The following is an 18,172-nucleotide window of genomic DNA, read 5'->3' as shown; positions in this document are numbered from 1 at the left end:
ATCAACTTTCATTATGTGATAAAATAAGTATTGTTATGCGGCACTAAGGTACCTAACACCACTAGGAGGTGGTGCCTTATAATTAGTTAGCAATTTTTTATAATATTTACCAAAATAAAATAAGTGAAACCCGATATTGAATTATATCAATATGGAGATTACACCTCACAAGGGTGCTAGGCACCAATTTAGCATTTCTCGTGACAAATTTGCATAAACTTTTGGCACACCTTCGAGCAAACTTTTTACATGATGAGTTATATTTTAGCAATAGATCACTAATTTGCATTTCCATTGGAAATGCTCTTTTTGCTGATTTAGTTTTAGTATTAAATTAGTTTATTTTGGTGTTTTTGTAAAAATAAAATTGTAAGAAAAATAAAGCTAAAACTTTATATTTAAATTCAACTATGCTTTGATAGGAAAAAGTCATGAAATAGAAGTTTTAGAGCTCTTTTTAAGCTTTCCAACGAAACTTGAACCAACTCATTTTGAGTTTATACGAGTTTGTATAAAATGAATTTTGAAAGTTTGAAGATGAATCTACAACACGATATTCCAGTTTAATATATTATTAGTGATATTTAAATAAGTAACATTTGTTAAAAAATGTGAGAATAGTAGCATTTTAGTTACATTCGATCAAAAAATGACATTATAGATATAATTTAGTGCCATTTTTTACTAATTTACTAATATGTAATTTTACTAACATTAATAGAAATGTATCTAAAATATATATTATTTTTTTCAAATATCACTAATACAATAGTAATTTAATGACATTTGGTAAAAAAAAATAACTTTAGTGAGAATAACCTCATAAATTGTAACATCTCTGAAAATAGAATTGAAATCATAGTAACTCCATAGTGGCCACTACTAAAATCAAAATGTGTTGAATCTTGTCTAAACATGTATTATGCTAAAACATTGGATTTGGATATCAAATAGGGTATAAGAATTCTTTTGAAATTGTATCAAAATTACTCTTTTATTATGCACAAAAATAAACAAAACAAATTATATTTTCCAGTTTTCTCTTAAGGAATTCACTATAGATCATAGAACAATCAGTTACAATAGATCTGTTCATCTAAAATAAATATTTAAAAGAATATAATACTTCACATGTTTGATTTCTTTCTCAATACATATTTCCTTACAAATCATTTTATTCATTTCCACATCTCATTCGTTCAAAACCGAATCTCAAATTACAAACCCAGATCAGCAAAATGATACCAAGACAAACCCCATTTACAGCAGATCTAAGAATCCAGACACATACTGAAAATGGTGATTTAAGCCTTTGCAGGCCATGTTGCTTGAGCTGACATGATTATTCCCACAATCACTCCAAACAGCCCAAGTGCACTTCCGAAAATCTCAATCACAAGAATCTTAACAAAAAGCGAGGAGTTTTGGGCATCAGATAAAGCACAACTGCTTCCAATTATTCCTACGCACAATCTGTGTTTCGAAAAGAACAAGTCACAAAGAAAACGAGGAAGAAGAAGTGGCAGTACTATAAATGAGTTTAATTCAGTCAGTCAATGATTAAGTTAAGAAGAAAAAGAGTAGGAAGAGACAAACCCGCAAACAAGATTTGCAAAACCAACAATAATTCCAGAGGCAAAGATTGCATATCCTGCTCTAAGTGATTCAGGTTCATACAATTGTGAAGCTGGAACACTCTCCAATTTAGTTTGTAGAATAATTGCAACAATAACACCATAAATCGCAACAGCTTCGCAGAAAATAACACTACACAAAGAACACAAGCATTGTATCCACAGAATTGTTACTAAACAATTAAAACTAATAGAATGAACAAACTTAATCCAATCTTCTCTGTGAAACCTTCAAAAAGAACTTATTAAAAGGTCAATTCAATTTGATGTATGAAAACTCTAATAACATGTCATGAATTCTAACCCACACAAAGCTATTCTCTCTAGATTTTTAAGGGTTTACAAATTACTCAAACATTAGTTCAAAATTAAGTCTTTGATATACAGTTCTCACTACTACTTAAACTTCAATTCAATAAAACTTGTCTGATACAGATCCCAAATCTGATCTGACCGCCGATAAATCTCACGGAAATCCCACAAAACACACAAATCTAAAATGAGATCCAAACTACTTCTAATGTAGAAATTAGGGTTAGCGAATTTACCTAATGAGGTTTTTGGAGGTGATTCGAGGAGCTTTAATTGCAGCACCGATCAAACTACTTCCGGTAATATAAATTCCCCTGTGAAATTAAATCAACCAGACATTATTTCACGCAATTTCGATCGAGAGAGATTAAAAGGAATGGAATATGAATGTGAATGTGAGAGGGTTTGATTTGATTAGTTACCAAGCAGCCCCAAGGACTGATACACCGATAGCGATGGCGATTCCTAGGGCGGAGTAAGTGTAGGGAGAGATCCTGGCAAGGGCGCTGGCCCATGAGGTAACACCGACGACTACTACTGGGCCAGACATGGTTGGTTGGTCTTCGTTCGAGTTACTCAGACTCAGACGATCCACGACGATAGTAAAATACAGGAAAGGCAGCTTCTCTTCTCCTCTCTATTTCCACTCTTTCTTACTCTTATTATCTCTAATTTAATCAAACGACATGTCGTTTCTAAATCAAAAAAAATCAAATCATTATTATTATATTCACTACTATTGTTGTGATTTTGTTTTTGTTATTTTGTTTTTTTCTTTTTTTTTTTTTTGTAAAAAATGGAATTTTGGTGGGTACAATAGTAGTGTAATCTGAAGGTTAGGGATGAAGGTTCGATAGGTTACGATAGTTGCTTATAATTTATGGCATGATATGGAGGTTATGGTACGAGTAGGGTAAGATAGGGTTTGTGGTACCATAACTTCCATATTATGCCATAAATTTTAAGTAATTATCGGACTACTATCGTACAGTATCAATTATGGTACTACCTTCGTATCCTATCGAACTTTCATTCATAACCTCCAAATTACACTAGTATTGTACCCACCATCATACCATGTACAGAAGAATCACAAAGAACCTTGAAAATATAGATTTCACCAGAATTTAATTTTTTAACAAAACATAAGGAAACCATAGATAAAAAAAAACATATGAATTATTTCATATATTTTAACCCTAAATCGTAAACCACAAAAAATACGATGGAGAACCCGTGGTTGATGGAGAAGTCGTTGGGTCTGCGGTGGTCATTGGGTCCGTGGGTCGTTGGGTCTGATCGTGGAGAGAAAGGACCGAGGTTGTGGGTGGTGGATTGTGGTTTATGGGTCAAGTCCTTAGGGTGAGTTTAGAGAGTGAGAGAGAGAAGGGAGGAAGAGAGAGGGTAGATGTTAGAAATGGGAGGGGTAGAATTGAGTTTTATATTCTACTAATATGGGTTAATTTAAGTTTAGGGAAATAATTTTAATCCAACAAATGCATAGAAATTCAAATTTTCCTTTCTAAATAAAAAAACAAATTATTATTAGGTTAATTAGGACTTTTGTCCCAAACTTTGACACATACCAAATCATGTCCCCTGAACTTTTAAGGCCGTTAAAATCTCCCTGAAACTATTGAGATTGTCGGATTTAAAGATTTTGGTCCAATTTTAGAAAGGAAAGTCTAACATGAATCAAAGTTCAGGGGGCATAATTTGGTACATTTCAAAGTTTGAGGGACATGATTTGGTAGACATCAAAGTCTGAGAAGCATAATTTAATACATGGGCAATCACTCAATTAGTAAAATTGAATGAAATTGGACAAAAGTCCTTAAACTAACGGCCATAAAAGTTTAAGGGGTATAATTTGGTACATGTCAAAATTCAGAGAGTAAAAATTCTAATTAACTTTAGGGGACTTTTATTTGCGCCCCACCAAATTATAAATACACCCAATTATTAAAAAAAATATAAACTTAAATAATTTTTAAAAATTGCTCTAGATATTTTTTTTAAATTTTTTTCTCACATTATTTTATGTTAATTTTAATACTTATTTTGATTTTATTTTCATAATTTTTTCTAACTCATGTATATATATTTTTTTATTTTTTATTAAGAAAATTTCATAAAAAAATTTATTTTAATTTTTTTGTCATAATATTTAAAATATAATTTAATTTTATTTGATAGATATATTTTTTAAGTTTATGAATTAGAAGAAAAAAGTTGAAAAAATTTATTATAACTAAAGATATAAATTTTATATTAAATTAAAATTATTAAAAAAGGGGTGCTTTTAGAAAATTTTGGGGTGTAAATAAAATTTCCCTTTACTTTATTATTATTATTATTAGGCTAATTAGCAATTTTCTCCCTCGAACTTTGACATGTATCAAATCATGCCACTTGAACTTTTTTGGTCATTAAAAATTCCCCCTGAACTATTAAGATTGTTAGATTTAAGGACTTTTGTCTAATTTTAGTAAAAAAATTATAACATGGATGAAAGTTCAGGGGGCATGATTTAGTACGTATCAAAGTTTGAGGGGCATAATTTGGTAGATATCAAAGTCAGGGGAGCATGGTTTAGTACATAAACAATAACTGAATGAGTAAAATTGAATGAAATTAGACAAAAATCCTTAAATCTAACAATCTTTATAGTTCAGAGGAATTTTTAATGGCCAAAAAAATTCAAGGGACATGATTTGGTACATGTCAAAGTTTGGGGGAAAATTTTCTAATTAGCCTTATTATTATTAGAAAATCAAGAATAAATTTTATTTTCATCACATAAAATTAGAAGAAAAAAAATACATATCATATTATTAACATTTGACGACGTTTGTATCATGGAGGAAGGGTGAGTATCTACCGTTTTAGGATTTGGATGGGGTTGATTGACACGCCATCAACTCGAGGCACGAGGACGATCTGACATAAAAAAAAATATAAATTTAAACACGACACAACAGAGCAAATTGGAATTGCCCACGTTTGTAAAAAAAATGATTAAGTAAAATACATTAAAAATTCCTATAATAATAATAATAATAACACATATGTATTTATTAATAAATATTTACATTTCTAATTAAATTTTTTATGGTGATGTGTAAAATATTATTAAAAAAGAATAATTTTACAAATACACAAAAATAACAAAAATACAGTTGTAAAAAATTTAAATATTTTATGATTTTCTTATAATTTTATTTACAGAAAATACGGTCTTTTGATGTATATTTTATGTTGCACTCTTGTTGTTATTAATTTTTTGTTATTTGTATGTTATTTTTTTATTGTTGTTTGCATGTTATTTTCCTGTTACTTTTATGTAGTTTTCTTGTTATTTTCGTATTATTTTTTATAAAATACCATAAAAATGTAAAAAAAAAAAATCTTTAAACGTACAAATGTAAAAAATTTACAAAAAATAGTACTTTATGTAATTACCCCTATTAAAAATTTATATAAAAATAATTAAAACTATAAAGAATACATATAATTTAGTGATTATTTTTTTTACATAGAGATTAACTTATTAATTGTAAAAAATACTGGAAAAGTGGAGCTCGAATTCGAGCTCGTATAAGAAAACGGGGTGATTTATTTATGAAAAATAGATCGGCCCGAGTAAAATACAGTACGAACTCGAGCACAATAGGAAAATATGCACTTACCGGTCATACTGGACCTACCATTTAAAATGTTGGCACGATACAACACAATCTATATTATTTTTTTATGGACGGACACGACCTATATTATGAGGTAATTACATTATATATCCACTTTATTTTATTTATTTTAAATTTTACTTTTATTTTTATATTTTTTAAAATATACCCACTTTTATAGTTGATGTGTAAATCATGTGATATACTTAAGTGGAGAACAAGAATATACTTAGATTTAAATGAAATATAATATACTAGCAAAAAATTACGTGCGATGCACGTATACTAAATTTTATGCTAGTATGTTTCTATGTTATTTAAAAGTATTACAATTAAAAATTAAAAAAAATAGATATTATTAGTTATTAGGTGAGATTATTATTATGTGTATACAAATATTACAGTTTATAATGTTGTCAATTAAAAGTGGATACTGAATGCAATATATTAGTGTTTAAGAAAGCTTGATGATTTAAATATGTTCTTAAGTTAATCCAAAAATAAACTAAAAATTAATATTCCAATACTTAAAAAAACATTACTTAAATGGGTGTAGGATAAAAAGAAAGTTAAAAATCAATCTCTAAATTGTTAATAATTGAAGATAGCATTTGTCTAAAAATTGTAAATAAGAAAACTAATGATAGTCATTGGTGGATTTCAATCTTCATTTACTTCGATAGAGACAATAGTGTAATTTTTATGTTTTGCACTTTTCATTCTAATCGGGTCCACATATAACTGGATTGTCCATTAAAAAAGCTTTTCATTTAGGAAGTGAAATTGATAACACTACTATTTTACTCTTATAATATTTTTTTTTCCTTTCTTTCTTTCTTTCTTTTCTTTAGGTCATGTACATTTTGTTGAAGACGATGATATGTTTAAGCTTGAACTTGGTAAAAATTGCTTAATACATACCGGTAAAAATATATCCAAAACCAATACATGTTGTATTGATAGATTATGATTTTTATTCTTTCTTTCTTTTCTTTAGGTCATGTACATTTTTTTTATTATATTGTATTTAAGAGTTACCATATAGTATATTAATAACAAATTTTTTTAATAAAGCAATTTCGATATGTAAAAACTTATAAAGTTACCAATAATATCTTAAACATAATAAAATTAATTATATTATAAAAACTATCATATATAGTAACTATAATAATAAGCTATATAATAAATGCTTATACTTATTAATAATTTCTCATGATAATGAAAATATTGCTAAAAAGAATAGTATAAAAGTATCTTAAGACAATATATTACCTAACTAAATTTTTGTAATGTAATTGATTCATGATGTTAAGATATTATCAGTATCCTTATAAGTTTTTTTAAAACAGTTCAATATACAGTCTAATTTTATAAGTTACTAAAATTAATTTGTGCTAATATCATTTTTAAACTTTAATAATTCTTGAATACAAATAATTAGATATTTCCTAACTCTTACATATAAAATAACTAATAGAGTTGATATTAATTTATGTCCTTAGTTGATATATTAAAGTTTATTTAAGTTTAAAGTTACTTAATTTTTGCTAACAAAATTAAATAAAATAATCAGCGGTATTTAAGTAAATAAAATATAAACGAGGTGTGGTTGCAGGGCCAAATCCACCACCACCGCAATCTCTTGAGTTAATCGGTGTGATTAATGGTATTGGTCGAGAACAACAAACGCCTCTTCTACTCATTTATCAGAAAAAACCTTTTGAGAGCAATCTTAAAAAACAAGCTAATAGACTCTCAATGCCAGTTAATCAAATTGTATCTGATGATTTTTTAAATGAGGAAGAGAAAGAGAAAGTACAACCTAAAACTAAAGGTGTTATTGAACCAAATTTACAGCAAACAACTCTTGTCTTTAAGCAGTGGACATACCCAAAGAAGAATATATCAACTTCTCCTGTATCGTATGTCTTTAACAAAAATTGGTTTAGTATTCTTGACAATAATGGACTAAAACCAAATTATATTTTTCAAGTCTAGTTTTTTAGAGACATTGATAGAAACCCATGTTTTGCTTTGGTCAATTTAGGATTTTGTTAGTTTATAATCATTCTTTTATTGTTTTTAATTAGTATACTATATTAACTACTAATTAGGCGATTAATAAAATTTTATTCAACTTATTATTATTATTGTTATTATCTTTATTGATCAAAAAGAAAAAACGTATTAATCACAAACACCTTTACAACCAAATTACGAAATCGAAATCTAAGAAAATAGCTAACCGACTCCCTAATATAATATTTTACTCATGTAACAATAATCTATATATGGATGCAATTAATTCATAATTTTATATATAAATATATATATATTTGAAATATTTTAAAAATATTAAAAAAAAAGTTAGTCCCATGAATTTCTCAAAAACTAAGAATTCAGTTATATAGGCACACTTTATATAGAATAGAAATGTATTTTTAAAATATGGGTCGGACATGCACCTATTTACAGCTCTGACAGCCAATTCGTAAGGAGAATGGTAACCACGTGGGAGAAATTTTTGAAAAAAATCATTTGGGCCTCTTCTTTCTTGAAAGACTAAAAAGTTTGGGCCGTAAGTCTCATAAAATAGTTGGGCCTGGAGGGATCCTTAAAATGCCCATTTTCGGTCTTTATGGGAAGGGATAATATGAAAAAAAAAAAAATACAAAAACAATTACAATTTACAAAAATACTATTTGTACAGAATTTTAAATATTTTTACGATTTTTACGATTTTATTTACATAAAATACAGTCTTTTTATACTGTATACTCTTGTTATTTTTTTGTTAATTTTTTGTTATTTGTATATATATATATATTTTTTGTTTTGACATTGTTTTCTTATTACTTTTATATGGTTTTTTTTGTTATTTTCTTATATTTTTATAAAATATGATAAATATATATAAATTATATTTATTTTTACTATTATTTTCTTAATATATACCTCTATTAAATTCGGTACATATAGTCTCACGAAAAAACTAAAAACATACAGATAATCTTATAATAATAGTGATGTGGTGGCAGTAAAATATAATTGTGATTGTATGTTCAGCTAAATCTAAGTCTTAAAATAAATTCCATTCTTGACAGTCGAATCCCATTAAATGTCATTTTTAAATTTTAAATAACTCGTTTGGTAAAAAGCAATCCAACCCATAAAAATTAAAAAAAAAAATTAAAAAATGGTCTATACATTCCCTTATTATTTAATACATAACAAATGATTCATATTAGGTTGTATTATAATATTTACAAAGGACTTGAACCGGACCCAAACCTGGACCGGACTCGAACCCAAACATCGCGGGACCTAAACCCAAACTTGAGACCCGAACCCAAATCCCGGACCTAGACCCCAAACTCCGAACCCATACCCAAACCCCGAACCCAGGGCCGACCCTATGTTAATTTGGGCCTTAGACAAAAGTAAAAATTGGGACCCAGTGCAAAAGTAAAGTTATTGGAATTTGAACTCTCAACCTCTTAGTTGTTAAACTAATCAAATTACCACTAGGCTGCAACATATATTTAGTATTAAAAGTATTATTATTTATTTTATTACTAATTATATTTTATTTTATTTTTTTTTCGAAATGGAGGCCCTGAGCGGTGGGGGGCCTAAGGCGGCCGCCTCCTTCGTCTCACCTCAGGATCGGCCCTACCCGGACCTGAACCCCAGACCCCATAATCATTATTGGGGTCGAGTTTATTGAAAATATATTATAATTTTACACATTACCTATTAATACACGTCAATATCAAACATAGTATTATATTAAATAATTCTAATACAATACAATATATACGATATATAATACAATCTACCACAATACAATACAATAAAATAAGTTGGAGATTGTCCAGTACAAATCACCATATAAGTGTAAAGTACCATATGTGTTCATCTAACACATGATGACGATTGACCAACAAATATTAATTAATAAGGAGTACATAATATTTCACAAGCTTCATTTCTTTCTCAATAAATATTTAAATCATTTTATTCATTAATAATATCCCCATCTCATATGTTCAAAACTTAAAATATAATATTAATTTCTAAAAAAAATAAATTAGGTATCTTTAAAACATGTTATTTAAAAAAAAATCCTAAAAAAAAAAATAATTAGACATTTTTTTTCTGTATAAAGTTTAAAATATGGTATTTTTTCTTAATAAACTCTGGTATTTGTAAAAAGTTCTATATAGCTCATAGACATATTGGGAAAATTAATTGGTGAAAAAGATAGCTAGGGGCTGGTTTAAATTGATTTGTATAGGCAAATAACTGTTCATTAATTATATATATGTAATTATTATTCATTATATATATACTTACTTGGGGTGAAACAAAAGTAGTATATATAGTTAATTATTATACTGGATCATATATATATATTATGTATATATATATACATATATTGCATGTGATATATATTTGTGGTGGAGAATATATTATTTTGTTGGCATGTATCTAAATATTAGCTTCTGTCAACGTTAGCTCAACGAATATATTCTTAAACACTTTGACAAATTAATAAGTTTTGATTAATTTGAGTCTATAAATATAAATGCATATACACAAAATGTGTAAATTTAATATTTATGGAGTTTCAGAATAAAGAGAGATATACAATGCTTTGACCATTTAAAGACAAAATCCAGATTCACTAAGATCTTTAGAGAATAAACAAAGTTTCATTATAATCTCAAAAAAACATAATTATTCACACATAATTATTAATTTACAAAAGAAAAAAAAAACCCCTCGAATATATAATATATATGTTCCATATTTTCTCTCCTGATTTCATAATCATCATGATTTTCATCTTATGCATGGGATTAAAACCCTATTATATAGTTACTACAATAATAGTACTTATTAGAAGTAAATTAATTAAAAAAAATTAATTAATTAACCTCATAATTTTGTCATCACAGGCCATAACTAGTCATTTGATCATAATGATGATGATCATGATGAAACATCTCATTGCTATTATTAGATTGATGATGATGATCAAGAACCACAGAAGTAGATTCCCATGAGTTTGATGATGATGATTTTGATGCTTCAAACTCATTAGACCACCATAACAAGCTTTCCTTATTATTAGAGACCACCACATTATTCATATCCTTGATCAAGTTATCAAACCCGGGATCAGAACCCGCCATCTGATTATGATTATGATTATGATTAAACTCGATTGAGTTTATATCACCATGATCTCCGTTAAGAATGCCCTCGAGCTCAGCTTGAAAAGCCGAAACATGTTGATTACCAGACTGGTCGCCTGATCCTTTAGCGCTATCAATTTGATCTTCACTTACAACGATATTATTAGCAATAATCGACGAACCATAAAACTCAATCTCCTTTTGGGCTTGATTATTAGGGCTAATCACATGATCATGCACTTGCATGATCATAGAATTCTGAGTTAACAGCTCAGAATTAGGGTTAGGGTTAGGGTTTACATTCAAAGCTTGGAAACTTTGTTGAATCATTTTTTGTTGAAAGGGATGAAGCTTAGGCCACAAAGCAGGATTATTATAGAAAGATAAAGGGTTTTGAAGGCTTTGAAGTTGCATATGGAGTTGAAGCCTTTCAATGGCTGAACTACTTAAAGTTTCAGCCGAATTCTCTTCCAAGATCGGATTTTTTCCATCCGTGGTGGCCGATGATGATAATCGAGATCCATTGGATTGTTTTCGCCTTCCCAATAATTTCTTCTTCAATCTTGTGTTCCAATAATTTTTTATGTCATTATCTGTTCTTCCTGGTAATTGAGCTGCTATTATAGACCACCTATATATACATAATTACATAGACAAGAAATTAGCTCCAAACCCTAGGAGATATACAAAGCATGAGTTTTTCTAGGAAAATTTAAGAAAGAATCTGGACAAGAGATATGAGACAACATGTTAAGGTTGAAACTTTAGGTTAAGTGTGTTTTCCAAGTAGATATGTATACATACATATATATATATATATAGAGAGAGAGAGAGAGAGAGGAGAGAGAGAGAGAGAGACTGACCTGCTGCCAATACTTATATAGAGACTACAGATGATGTTGTCTTCTTCTTCAGAGAATCCACCATGTTTGATATTAGGTCTCAAGTAATTAAGCCACCTCAATCGACAACTCTTTCCACATCTCTTAAGCCCTAATTAATTAAACAAACTAAAATCAATTAATACCCACCAAGAATATAATTAATCAATAATAATATAATTAAGAGAAAATATATATCAAAAACATATATACCAATTTTTTGGGGAAGAGCAATCCAATTACCACCAGTGCCATAAGTATCAATATAAGCTTTAAGCTTAGTATCCTCTTCAGGTGACCATGGTCCTTTCTTCACATTAGCCTTATCACAACATGGAGCCCTACCCATCTTCTTGATTGATATATAATATATATAAATATATATCTATATATGATCTTCCTTCTTCTTCTTCTTCTTCTTCTTTCTTCTTTCTTGTTTGTTGTTTATATATGTTGATAATATTTGTTGTTGTGAGTCTAAATGTTTGAAAAAAAATGAAGAAGAAAGAGTGAGATTTATAGTTAGGAATAGTTGTTGATTGTGATGCTTATTATTATGAGGACAAAAAAGTCTTACTACATCTGCCTACCTCTCTCTCATAATTCAATTTCATTAATTAATTAATTAACCTCATTTCTAGGGTTTAATTGAGTAAAACTCACACTCTTTCTTACTTTTTTGGATTAGTTCATTAATATATATTAATTAATCCAAATATATATAACAATGAATATATAATAACACAAGTAGACAAAAAGACAACACGATTTTTCTTCTACTTTATAATTTTAAATTGTGTAATATTACTTTTTTTTTTTCATAATATATATGTATTAATTAATTTAATATGTTTGAAATGAATGTTGGAGGGTATATATTGATCAGAAGAAGCATCCATCCTCTTATTTTGTCATTATTATCCTTGAAATGTATTCCATTTCATAATTCGTATTATCTTACTTAATTAATTAATTATTAATTATTTACAACAAGCAGCCACAACCCTATTTGCAATTTATATAGCTTTATTAATTAATTAATTAAATAAAAAAAAAATGACCCTATTGGATGCTCCTAATTTCATTTGATTATTTTACAAAAACTTGTAATTATTTGCCATAATAATTTATTTTTAATTATGGCATTATTTTAATAATTAGCTGTAATATTAATTAAAAGTCTTGGGATTAATTAAGACTGGAATTGCTATAATTACATGGATTGAGCCGAAACATATGACCTTGGGGAATCAACTTTCTCCAACATTATTAATACTATACTCATTCAACTTTCACATATCCATGCTTTTTATTTGGATATATTTATTTATTTATACATATTTTAATTGTTTTAATATATTTTTATTTTCCCTAAAATTAGAATATTTTTGTGGAAACTAATTCTATCTTATAATAGTGTAAGGGGTAATTAATTAATAGCCATGTGGGTAAGCTCAAATTATATGCTATATATCATTTTTTATGAATATTGAATAAGTGTAAATAATTATTAGAGGTATATATTTAAGAAAATATTAATTATTATTTTTAGTTATATATTTTTGTTGTTTTGAGAATCTTTTACCGAACAATATATATCTTCCAAATACACATTTACATTTACAATATAATTTTTTATGAATATTGAAGTGTATATACAAATTTTTATTATTATTTTTTTTTTGTTGTCTTTAGTTAATGTTTTTTAATTATTTACTTGAATATTTTAAGTTGTTAAAAAATTTTCTCCAACTATTAAAGATATTGGATTTATAGATTTCTGGACAATTCCGTTTTATTTTACTAACGCAACAATTGTTCATGCACTAAATCTCGTTCCTCCAAACTTTGACATATACAAAATTATGCTCTTTGATTTTTTTATTTACGCTAGACGATCTGTTGGTAAATTTTTTTAGTTATTTACTTGACATGCATGTACTAAATTATACCTCCAAATATTTTAAGTTGTTAAAAAAATTTCTCAAACTATTCAAAATTGGATTTATAGACTTCTGGCCAATGTCGTTCTAACGTGACGATTGCTCATGCACTAAATCTCATTTCCCACTCCCAAATTTTGACATATACAAAATTATGCCTCTTGATTTTTCATTCACGCTAGACGATCTGTTGGTAAAATTGGACAAAAAAATTTTAAATTCAACAATTTCAGTTATAGTTTGGGAGAAATTTTAAACGGCTCAACAAATTTAAAGAACATGATTTCGTACTTATGATAATTTAAAGGAAAAAATCTTAATTATTCCTTATAATACACTATGATGCAATTAACCACATCACATAAATATATAATATGGTAAATTAACAAGAAGAATAAATTAATTTTCAAACTCAAACTTGATCTATATATCCAATTAATATACACTACAAAAAACAACTACTTTTAGTGACAATTTTTTAGTCATAACATAATTTTTTTGTGACTAAATGTGACTTTTAGTCACAATATGAAACTACTTGTGACTAAAACATAGTATTTAGACACAAGTTGTCACTAATTTTCTTTTAGTCACAATAAGTATTGTGATTAAAACCACATTTAATCACAATAAATTGTAACTTTTGTGACTGACACCTTTAACCACAGACTTTTTAGTCACAACATAGGAATAGTAATTAATAATTAATCACAACTTTTTTACTTTTAGTCACAAATTTTATTGTGACTAAAAATAATTTATAGTGATATAATTAATCCCCCATCAGTCTTGGAAAATTCCACATACATGTCATCCATATAATATAAGATAACAATTATAGACTTCTGGCCAATTCCATTTTATTTTACTAACGCGACGATTGTTCATGCACTAAATCTCGTTTTCACCTCCTGAACTTTGACATATATAAAATTATACCCATTGATTTTACATTCACGCTAGACGATCTGTTAATAAAATTAGACAAAAATCTTTAAATTTAACAATCTCAATTGATTGATTCTTCTTGTTAATTAATTTTCAAACTATAACTTGATTTATATTCAATTGATATATAATCCCCCATCAGTTTTGGAAAATTTCACATACATGTCATCCATATAATATAAGATAACAATTATATATGTATATATCATATTACAACTTGGGAAATTAATTTGCCATATGACCTAGCTATGTACAAGTACATGAGTCCAGATCCATGACAAAAAACCATATATTATTATTAGATCTTTTATTTGATGAATGTGAGTACACTTTTATAATTAAATCAAACTCACATACTCAGATTAATGGAAAAAAAAAAATTAAAATAGAAAATATAAATATATATATATAACTTAATTAAGCTTATTACTAAAATGATGAGAGAAAGTTATTATAATATATATGAAAATTCTACAATACAACCTTCTAGATGCACTCTCATTTATTTCAACATCCAAAGAAATTTTTTAATCTAATTTTTTTATAGTGCATGTCGTGTACGTTGTAATTATTTAAGATATTTAGTAAAATTTTGTGAATTTCAGAAAAATTTAACATACTAAAAATAGAGTTCTAACAGCTTGTTATACACGTAATTCTTTTATTTTATACGCATGTAAAATAAACTATTTGAATACTATTTTTTATATTGTAAAATATTTCAAATTTCTTAGAATTTTGTAGAATATATCTTAAATAATTAATTATAACTTACGACTATGAAAAAAATTAAACTAAATTTTTTTTTCAATTAAATATCGAAATAGATAAAAAATGTAGCCGTACATTTTTTTTTTTAAAGTATGTATTGTAGAAACATTTATATATATTTCATAAACACTTTTAGACACATGCATGTATTTCGTAGGAGACCTAAAAGTACATATAAATTCTAACAAATATTTGACTTGTTCAACTCATATATTTTTACATTAATTAATGATAACACAAATAATTGCCACACAAATATATATGGTGAAGGTTAATAATTTTATAACATTATTAAATATTCCTACACATGATTTTCTTTTCTTTTTTCTCATTGATTTCCTCATACATGAAAGAAAGTTTCATTAACTATACTATAGCTAGGTTTTTTATTTCTCTAGATATATCGATTGGGAAATCAAATCTTGACCCGTTTTTTATCCCATTGAACACAACATATATATATATATATATGTATATGTATTTATTTATTTATGTACTTTAAATAAGATAAATATACATATACAGGGACGGACCCAAGTGTATTAGTTTGGGGGCTATAGCCCCCACGAGCAAAAATATTGCCTTTTAACTTGATAATTATAGATCAAAATTGTAAAAAAAACCCCCATAAAATTAAATAAATCTAGTAAGAATAATTATAATATAGGTATAAATATTTTTGAATGATAAATAAACCCCCACAAAATAAAATTTCTGAGTCCGTCACTGTACATATACATATATAACTTTTTGTGTAAGTGGGATAAATTGATGATGACTAAATTTCATTAATTAGGGTTGACTGTATAATTTTCTAATTGATATATTATTTATTTATATGTCATCACATAATATGAGACACATTATATAATGATCAAGTCAAATTCTCCCTATTGATTAAATTACTATCATAGTCACAATATTTAATATCTTTTTCCTATATTTTTATAGGTATATATTAACATGGTAGAAGCTCTAATTGTGACAAGTTGGCTAACTTGGAATTAATTAACAATATTATATTAATATATATATATAAATATATTGTAGCCAAGGATGACAATATATAATATAAGGTACTTTTTTAATGCAGTCTCTTAAAAGAGATATATTAATATACTTTTTATTTATTTTCGAGATTTAGAATAATTTTTTATTCAAAATTTTTTATATTTTTATATGTTATAGATATTTAAGATATTTTACAAAATTTTGATAAATTTGAAATAATTTACAATATAAAAAATAGTGTTCAAACAGTCTATTTTACACGTGTATAAAATAAAATAGTCACGCGAACGACACACTACTGTTTCAACTCAGTTTTCGGCATTTTAAATTTTTTTATAAGATATCTTAAATAACATAATGCACATGATTATGAAAAAAAAAATGACTAAAAAATTATTTCGAATACTAAAATAAAATAAAAGTGTATCGATAGATCTTTTTAAAGGGTGGATTGTAGAATTTTTCAATAATATATATTGTTAAATAAATTATAAAGAATAATATAAAAAAAATTACCAAAAACAAAAAGGCATACGTATACATATTTAATTCAGAGCTTTTAGAAGAAGCACCACTCATAATTGACCTTGGTTTTCTCTCTATACTTTATGATCAATATATAATATTAATTAATTAATGACATTTTTTAATTAATTAATTATGTGAGGAGAAAAAGAACCACAACCACGTAGAAATAACCAAGAGGAAACTATCAAAATTTAAAAAGCACTACTGATCAGTTCCCCAAATTTATTTTTAATAATAATAATAATAATAAATAATAATAATAATAATAATAATATATTTTTTTAATTATTTTTGTAGCCAAATGGGACTCAATTATCTTTATAGCAAAGAAAAACATGCTTCTGTTTGTCTTTCTCTAAAACCTAGAATATATCTCTAGATGCTTTGAAATGAAGCATATATAATTGAAATTAAATTTATTAAAACAAATTATTAATGACTAAAAAGGTAATACATTTCATCATCAAGAAGACCAAACTCATCAAATTTTGTAAAGATTAATATTAATTATAGTATATATATATATATATATATATATATATATATATATATATATATATTGTAATAATAATGTATTGAGCTAGCTAGCTGGTAAAGTGGTCCTTATTTGATGATAAGATTATCATGAAGATAAGCATTGATTTATTAATTTAATTATATGTGTGTGTCTATATATCTCTTAGTTAATAATGCTATAAGTACAATTATTATATACACATTTACTTTAATTATTAGGTTACTATAGCTATATACATAGCTTAATTAATTATCTTGCATTATAATATTTAACACCTTTTTTGTTTTCTGTTTTGATCTTATTTGACTTAATTATTCTCTCTTTCTTACTCTAACAAATATGTATATATATTGTTAAATTTGTATATAAGTGCTGAATTTATTATGTGCTTGTATAATTAATTTATTAATTAGTTATTGACTTTTTGATATGACCAATCCTATAATCTTATATGTATCAAAAATAAAAATTATAATTAGGAGTCTCATCACTATATACAAGTTAAATCTCTCTCTACAGCAATTAATTAATAATTAAAGGCTAAACTAAAATTATTGGAAATTAATAAAACAAAAAGGAAATTTATGTGTGTATTTTACAGTACTCTTAAAACGATTGGTCTAAAACTATTAGAAGCAAAAAAAAAAAAAAAAAAAAAAAAAAACTTTTGCTAAATGAAAAAAAAAACACTTTTTATTACTAAGTCATAAGAAAAACAAACACAAAGACAATAAATT

General features: G+C 26.4%; 2 protein-coding genes across 2 annotated transcripts; both read right to left on the bottom strand.

Annotated features, from left to right (window-relative positions):
- Window positions 1-1,036: 1,036 nt before the first annotated feature.
- Window positions 1,037-2,616, bottom strand: LOC133038717 (V-type proton ATPase subunit c''2). Its single transcript, XM_061116912.1, has 4 exons — window positions 2,369-2,616; window positions 2,183-2,260; window positions 1,597-1,767; window positions 1,037-1,473 (listed from the first exon to the last, which is right to left on the bottom strand). Exons 1-4 carry the CDS (start codon window positions 2,494-2,496, stop codon window positions 1,305-1,307), a joined length of 546 nt encoding a protein of 181 aa, XP_060972895.1. The 5' UTR covers window positions 2,497-2,616; the 3' UTR covers window positions 1,037-1,304.
- A 7,714-nt stretch (window positions 2,617-10,330) lies between these two features.
- On the bottom strand, window positions 10,331-12,220 carry LOC115704480 (transcription factor MYB36). The gene is made up of 3 exons (XM_030631685.2): window positions 11,931-12,220; window positions 11,700-11,829; window positions 10,331-11,467 (listed from the first exon to the last, which is right to left on the bottom strand). Exons 1-3 carry the CDS (start codon window positions 12,064-12,066, stop codon window positions 10,591-10,593), a joined length of 1,143 nt encoding a protein of 380 aa, XP_030487545.2. The 5' UTR covers window positions 12,067-12,220; the 3' UTR covers window positions 10,331-10,590.
- Window positions 12,221-18,172: the final 5,952 nt, after the last annotated feature.

Source organism: Cannabis sativa, chromosome 6 (assembly GCF_029168945.1).
Source record: "Cannabis sativa cultivar Pink pepper isolate KNU-18-1 chromosome 6, ASM2916894v1, whole genome shotgun sequence".
In the NCBI taxonomy this organism is placed as follows: Eukaryota; Viridiplantae; Streptophyta; class Magnoliopsida; order Rosales; family Cannabaceae; genus Cannabis; species Cannabis sativa.
This window is presented reverse-complemented; position numbering and strand designations above follow the sequence as displayed.